The sequence below is a fragment of the Camelina sativa genome, chromosome 5, assembly GCF_000633955.1.
Source record: "Camelina sativa cultivar DH55 chromosome 5, Cs, whole genome shotgun sequence".
NCBI classification, from domain to species: domain Eukaryota; kingdom Viridiplantae; phylum Streptophyta; class Magnoliopsida; order Brassicales; family Brassicaceae; genus Camelina; species Camelina sativa.
Genome location: NC_025689.1, coordinates 4,654,801 through 4,662,685, shown reverse-complemented (window position 1 = coordinate 4,662,685; position 7,885 = coordinate 4,654,801). Strand labels below are relative to the sequence as shown.

The window sequence follows — 7,885 nt, the reverse complement described above, 5'->3', positions numbered from 1 at the left end:
TTTCCTCCATTCAAGAACCAATCTACTTTGGTTGAGCTTGTTAGCTCCCATCTATCCCATTATCCATGGTTTGAGCTTGCTAGCTCCCATCTATCCCTTTATCTATGGTTTGAGCTTGTTAGCTCCCATTTATCCTTTCATCTATGGTTAGTTTATGCTTTAGTTATTGCTGTTGTGTTACCATTTGCTCATATGGCTTGGCTTGTTTGGGCTTCTGATAGCCTTTTGTATCTTCTCTTTGAGGAGGAATGACTCTTTTAATTTGAATGAAATCCGAGTTTGACCAAAAAAAATATATATATATAAATAGACCAATTTTGATTTAAATCAACTTAGTTTGGTCCAATATTCAGTTTTTATTCACACAATCATTCATTCATTCATTTCCTTATACCTTAATAAATTTACTATTAAGTTGATCTCATTTGATTTACAATTTTCAAAGTTAGAATGTACCAACAATTTTGATTTTTTGTTTGCAAAATACTCTTAGTTTCAAATCTTCATGAAAGTGGAATTTGAATAGATATTTGCATAAATTAGATATGAATAAACCAAATTTGATTCAAATCGACTTAGTTTTGTCAAATATTTAGTTTTTATGCACATAATCATTAATTCATTTCCTTTAACCTTAAAAAATTTACTATTAAGTTGATATCATTTGATTTAAAATTTTCAAAGTTAGAATGTACCAATAGTTTTGATTTTTTGTTTGCAAAATACTCTTAGTTTTTAATCTTTATGAAATTGGGAGTTTGTATAGATATTTGCATAAATTAGATATGGATAGACCAATTTTAATTCAAATCGACTTAGTTTGGTCAAACATTCAGTTTTTATTCACACAATCATTAATTAATTTCTTTATACCTTAATAAATTTACTATATATATGATATCATTTGATTTAAAATTTCAAAAGTTAGAATGTACCAACAATTTTGAAATTTTGTTGGCAAAATACTCTTAGTTTTTAATCTTGATGAACTTGGGAGTTTGTATAGATATTTGCATAAATTAGATATGAATAGACCAATTTTGATTCAAATCGACTTACTTTTGTCCAATATTCAGTTTTTATGCACACAATCATTAATTTATTTCCTTTAACCTTAATAAATTTACTATTTAGTTGATATCATTTGATTTACAATTTTCCAAGTTAGAATGTACCAACAGTTGAAATATATATTGACAAAACCCTAGTTTCTCTCCCATAACCTGAGTATCGCGGCGCCGCTATCTCCGATTTCCTCCGACGCCGGTGGGGTTCCTACTCGCCGGCGTCGGGGCACCTCGACCCCAGATCCCGTCTCTTGTTCCCTTTGTTTCTGTAGTTCTCCTTGTAGTTCTTCTCTCCAATTCTTTTTTCCCCTTTTGAATCTCCTTTTGCAATCTACTCAATCCCCTAATAATCACTCAGATCCAGGCAAAGGCTTACACAACAACAACTTCAGAAGGCGGAGGAGACTATTAAACTCTCCTTGCTGCAACCACGACTCAGCCTCACTGCCGGCGGTAACCAAGTTCCTTTATCCTCTTATTTCTAGATCCGGAATGGCAATCACCTCTGTAGCACTATCTACCCCAATGTCACCCGAGCCTTGGCAGGCAGAGACGGAGACGACATATGGCGAAGAAATCTCCAGAGACATGATTTTTCTCCGTTACAGGACCACCGCCTTAATCACAAGTCAACCCATGAGCTTGGTAGATCTGTATCGGCTTTTACCGGAGACGAGGAAGCCTCTCCCACTCTCCTTGGTCAGTCGCTGCGCACATGAATGTATTCACTCATCCACAACATCTTTTTGGTGGATGAACTATGTCGACTTCTCAGTCTTACAAACGATCTTGCCCAACCTCCAAAAGCCCAGGTTCCCTCTGTCTAACCTCCTGTTATACTTTCGACTGATCTTAGTTTACTTGGCTATTCTCGGTGTCCGAAGACTGCATCAGAGAACCCTTGTAGCTAGGTTGTCTTGGTTGTACAAAGGTTATGTTGGAACCATGGTTATTGCTCCACTTGTGTTTTTATTGATTGGATCTCAGACCTACCAAGGTGTCTTTCAACCCCAGAAACCTCTCCCGGTTCTGAAGCTCAGGTCTGTTTTTCTCTTGTCAGTGTTTTGCCAACTACAAACCTTGTGTGGAATTCTTGATCACCATTATCATGGCAGAGAGGATCCACCGGTTTTGTCTTGGCTTCCCACTTATCCTCTGCACCTGTTCTTAGCTTCTTCGGTGAATGTCTCAAAACCCAATACCCTGCAACCATCCTCTTGTCCGAAGCTCAGGTCTATGTATTACTCGTCAGTGTCTCACCTTTTACTAACCTTGTGTGGTATTCTTGATCACCATTTCCATGGCAGAGAGGGACCACCTGGTATGGTATGGCTTTGCACTTATTCTTGTCGAATCCTGATGCTAGCTGCAGTTCAAACCACCATCAGCTTATCAACCATCACCCGGGCCCTTAGCCCCCGAATCATTGCCACTATTTCGACCCTGATATTGTTCCTCACCCCGGTGAGTTCCTTGGCTCTGTTTCTCCTTCAAACGGCACAGTGTCTTTTGACCGTGACCTACCTGTCATCTCTCGATCTCATCGATGATGTCCAATCTTGCAACCATGATCCCACATGTCTCCAACTGCTTAATTGCATTTGTTTCATAGTTCTCATGGACCCTTGCCTGATGTTCTATATTTCTTTAGTTATGTTTATGACTTTGGGGAAAGTCTATGCTTGTAATGTCTTAAACTTGGGGATTCTTTATCCCTCTCCTTGTAATGGCTCTATTTGATTGAATGGAATCATTTGTTTTTTCAAAAAAAAAAAAAGAATGTACCAACAGTTTTGAATTTTTGTTTGCAAAATACTCTTAGTTTTTAATCTTGATGAAACTGGGAGTTTGTATAGATATATGCATAAATTAGATATGAATAGACCAATTTTGATTCAAATCGACTTAGTTTGGTCTAATATTCAGTTTTTATGCACGCAATCATTAATTCATTTCTTTTAACCTTAATAAATTTACTATTAAGTTGATATCATCTGATTTACAATTTTCAAAGTTAGAATGTACCAACAGTTTTGAATTTTTGTTTGCAAAATACTCTTAGTTTTTAATCTTGATGAAATTGGGAGTTTGTATAGATATTTGCATAAATTAGATATGAATAGACCAATTTTGATTCAAATCGACTTAGTTTGGTCAAATATTCAGTTTTTATGCACACAATCATTAATTCATTTCTTTATACCTTAATAAATTTACTATTAAGTTGATATCATTTGATTTACAATTTTCAAAGTTAGAATGTACCAACAGTTTTGAATTTTTGTTTGCAAAATACTCTTAGTTTTTAATCTTTATGAAATTGGGAGTTTGTATAGATATTTGCATAAATTAGATATGAATAGACCAATTTTGATTCAAATCGACTTAGTTTGGTCAAATATTCAGTTTTTATGCACACAATCATTAATTCATTTCTTTATACCTTAATAAATTTACTATTAAGTTGATATCATTTGATTTACAATTTTCAAAGTTAGAATGTACCAACAGTTTTGAATTTTTGTTTGCAAAATACTCTTAGTTTTTAATCTTTATGAAATTGGGAGTTTGTATAGATATTTGCATAAATTAGATATGAATAGACCAATTTTGATTCAAATCGACTTAGTTTGGTCAAATATTCAGTTTTTATGCACACAATCATTAATTCATTTCTTTATACCTTAATAAATTTACTATTAAGTTGATATCATTTGATTTAAAATTTTCAAAGTTAGAATGTACCAACAGTTTTGAATTTTTGTTTGCAAAATACTCTTAGGTTTTAATCTTGTTGAAATTGGGAGTTTGTATTTTTTTTTTATCAAACAGATGTTATCATTCCATTAAGATAGAAGGTAACATACAAAGTAGAAAGTGTTTTTAGGATACAACATAAAGGGAACAACAAAGAGACATAAGTAGATAGGAACAATCAATAGTAAAAGCTTGAGAGCTATGAACCGCATGCTAGGGAGCAAACTAGGACTTGTGAGATCAAGGGAAATCGATTTGAACTTCATGAGCAGGTCAATGGAGGAAGAGGTGGCCATTGTCTTGGGTAAAAGACTAAGTGGCGATGAAAGGTTCAAAGTTGACTGTCTCACCGGAATGAGGGGGGCTACGCTAGGTAAAACTTTAAGAAGAGGTCGAGCATGGATATAACTCGGAGGACCGAAAGCTACTGAAGTAGATGCAGGTCCAAGGTTGAGTGAGAAGAACTTAAAGAGGTTGTGGTAACCACTACTCTTTGAAGTAGAGGTCATAATGCCACTAATCTTCAAGTTTTTGTGAGGGGGCTTCATAAAGCAGATGATTTGCAGTTTAAGGAGCTTTGCAATCAGGCGAGGTGGATAAAGGAGGCTGGTGAAAATAAGGTAACCCCAACATTGTAAATGTGGGATCATAATGCCAAGCTTCACCAAGCAGTCTCCCTCAAAGATAGCATCCCTAGGAGATCCGACAAGAGCGGTTTTCAAATACCTCTCATACCGTTCTAAAAATGATGGTGGCTTAAGGATCATAAGCAGTCTTCGAACTAGTGATACCACTGAGCAAACCAAGCATTGATTAAGGAGGGAGAGAGTGGAGTTTAGACCAAACTTGGATTCACACTGAACTCGACACAAAGAGTTTTCAAGCAAATTATAAGAATCCAAAATTCTGCTATCGAGGGAGCCTCGTCTTGACCAAGCAGATAACATCGGGACTAAACAATTTGAACTTGATATTAAGCGATTATAGACGGGTCAGGGAAGGTGCCAGTGTAGGGATAAATCATAGTCTAAGCAGAGTAGACTATCTGCCAGGGTTCCAAAGTAAGATTGGGGAGCAAACCTGGACCAAATCTACTATCTGCCAAGGTTCCAAAGTAAGATTGGGGAGCAAACCTGGGCCAAAGAGATAGCGAGGTTGGGACAGAACAAGCCGAGGTTATGGTGTTCTTTTCCAAGATCTTCAAAGGCTCTAGTGTCAACACAGTGCTTCCGTCCCGCTGCCGCCAAGTAAAATACTTGGAGAGAGAATATAACTCCGAGGATCGGTGAGATGTTATGGTTGACCGTGGAAAAAACCAAATTGAAAGATAATCACCAAGAGAACCAGGGTATTCGGGGGGGTTGAGGGGTGAACTCAGAGGTTTATCAATGTTTTTGACTCTATACAAATCTATAATATATTAACCATTGTATTTGTGTTTAAAAAAAAAGTAAAATCATATTTGAGTTCGGATCGATATAGTAGAAGTGGAACATGGTCCTTGTTCATATTTGAGCGCTTTTTAAAAAAAAATCTTTGATTTGCTGAATTATATTTTATAATTTAAGCATAAAAGAGCCATTTTTTATCAGTCTTAACCGCCGACAACACATATATTTTCTATTTGAAATTTCCATATCCGAACAAGATCAGATTTAATATTATACATTAGTAGTAGCACTACATACAAAAACTCATTTGATCGCTTAACTAATTACATGTCTGATTGGATTCGTTTAGTAGTATCATTGAGATATATTATAATTGGGAGAACATTTAGACTATTTCTAGCTACAGGTGTTGCGTGTATAAAACATAAACAATACACTTATGTTTTGTTAAAAAAGAAAACATTGGTCAGTCTTATAATGAAATGTATCGTATTAAAATGTATTAATACAAGATATACGCATCTATAATTTATTCATCAATTAAAATGTATATACGACAAATTTGCAATGCAAGTCTGATAGGTCTAACAAAGAAAAATTATTTGTAACAAAATTCATCAAAGCATCAATAAAAATAATATATTTTTTTAATACCAATTTACGTGAATATACAAATTACAAAACATGTCAGGACAGTGATCAAGGGACGGTGTTTAATTTGTCGTAAAAGATATACGTCCAAACACAATAACACATAGTATACATAGCCAAGAGATACAATACAAGATATACGCATAAAGAAGATACAATACGTACAAAAGTGTTCAGAATAAAACGGTAACAGCACGCACATTGATCCATCGAGATGAAGCCATGTGCTTTGATTTTCTCCACACATATATGTAAAATTGTAAATGATCAAACACAGATTTTTTTTTTGTGTATTAGAATTTTGCTATCCGATCCTTATAGTTTTTAGAATTTGTAACCCAAGCACGATTAGTTCAACTTCAAACAATTACAAAGATAAGTGTTTTAACTTTTAATGTTGACAGATCCAATTAATTTCAAGGTGAATTTGTTTAATTTGGGAAGCATGCAACCATGTATGCTTTTATGCTTGTATCAATCCAGCATAAATACTTTAAGAGGTCCGTTTTAGACCAAATAGAAATTATAGGCTAAATACTCATAGAGCCCGTATCTTTACTTTCCTTTGCTAATCTTGAATTATGTTGTATGAACTCACCACTTTTCAGGTTTTATAGTTGTAATGGAAGTTCTTGTGTGTCCCAAAAAAAGAAGGCTAACTTCTTGGTTTACATAAACACAGTTTAACAAAAAAATCAAATGGGCCTAGAAAGGTATCGAAAACAGTTTAATGTGGACGTAAGAAACTTGGACAATCTTCCATAGTAAAGTTGTCATTTACTATTTTAATAAACAATCCACTATATCGTCACAAAATAAAGCAAAATTGGTTGGTGTAATACATATATAAATTTATTTTGTTAGTGGCGTTTTACATCGAATAGTAGCAGAATGTTCGAGTACTTTATGATTATTGTTCCCTATTGTTTGATAGGATAGTCTTGTTTGCAGGCCGGATCAGATTTCAAACATAGCCGTTAAGAAAATAAACAAACCATACAATGAAAGAGCTAAGTACCACATGAAGAAGGCCACTCATATCTCGTCGGTACATCTCAAGAAACCAATCCCATGATTTTCGGCCAGGAAAACTGTGTGAAGTTTCATCAGTTCTATGACTCCATTAGTTTGAGATCCGAATACACAACTTAAATGGGATGTTTAGCTTGTTATTAAATAATTTACATTCATAAATCTTTTGGAGTGGTAAAAACATTGTCAAATTATATGCTGCAATGCTAAATTTCATATGCATAGTTGCAATTTAAGGACGGGGAAAATGAGTTTAAAGATGATAAACATGGAGATGGAGAAATCCGACAAAGATAAGAGAATAAAATCCGCAGGAATGTCACAATAATCCATAAAAGGTTAAATTGGAAACACAATTTAAAGGAAAAAAAACAAAAAGCTCGGATGCGCTAAGTAGCTCCGCCACCTCCGATCAAGAACCCAGTTCCGCGAACAACGCTCTGACGGAGAAGTAACGAAGCTGTAACACAAACAAGCGACCAAATACCAAACTAAAGGAAACAAACTAACAACATTCTTTGATTCATCTGCGGATAGAGTTTTGATAATGGGAGTTCACTTCGCACCCTTCTTGACTGCAGCCTTGGTAACCTTGGCTCCAGTTGGGTCCTTCTTGTCAACACTCTTGATGACACCGACTGCAACAGTCTGCCTCATGTCCCTCACGGCAAAACGTCCCAACGGTGGGTACTCGGAGAAAGTCTCAACAACCATGGGCTTGGTAGGAGTCATCTTCACCATACCGGCATCACCATTCTTCAAAAACTTGGGCTCCTTCTCAATCTCCTTACCAGAACGCCTGTCAATCTTGGTCAAGATCTCAGAGAACTTGACTGCAATGTGAGAGGTGTGGCAATCGAGGACTGGGGCGTAACCGTTTCCAATCTGACCAGGGTGGTTCATGATGATAACCTGGGAGGTGAAGTTGGCAGCTCCCTTGGCAGGGTCATCCTTGGAGTTGGAGGCGACATACCCTCTCTTAAGATC

General features: G+C 35.8%; 1 protein-coding gene across 1 annotated transcript in view; it reads right to left on the bottom strand.

The window, feature by feature from the left end:
* The window catches only part of LOC104785505 (elongation factor 1-alpha 1), a 2,823-nt gene continuing 2,111 nt past the window's right edge, over nt 7,174–7,885 (bottom strand). The window contains exon 4 of the mRNA XM_019245702.1: nt 7,174–7,871. Coding sequence (XP_019101247.1) covers nt 7,454–7,871 — 418 coding nt within the window. The 3' untranslated portion in view covers nt 7,174–7,453. The remainder of the gene's footprint in view (nt 7,872–7,885) is intronic.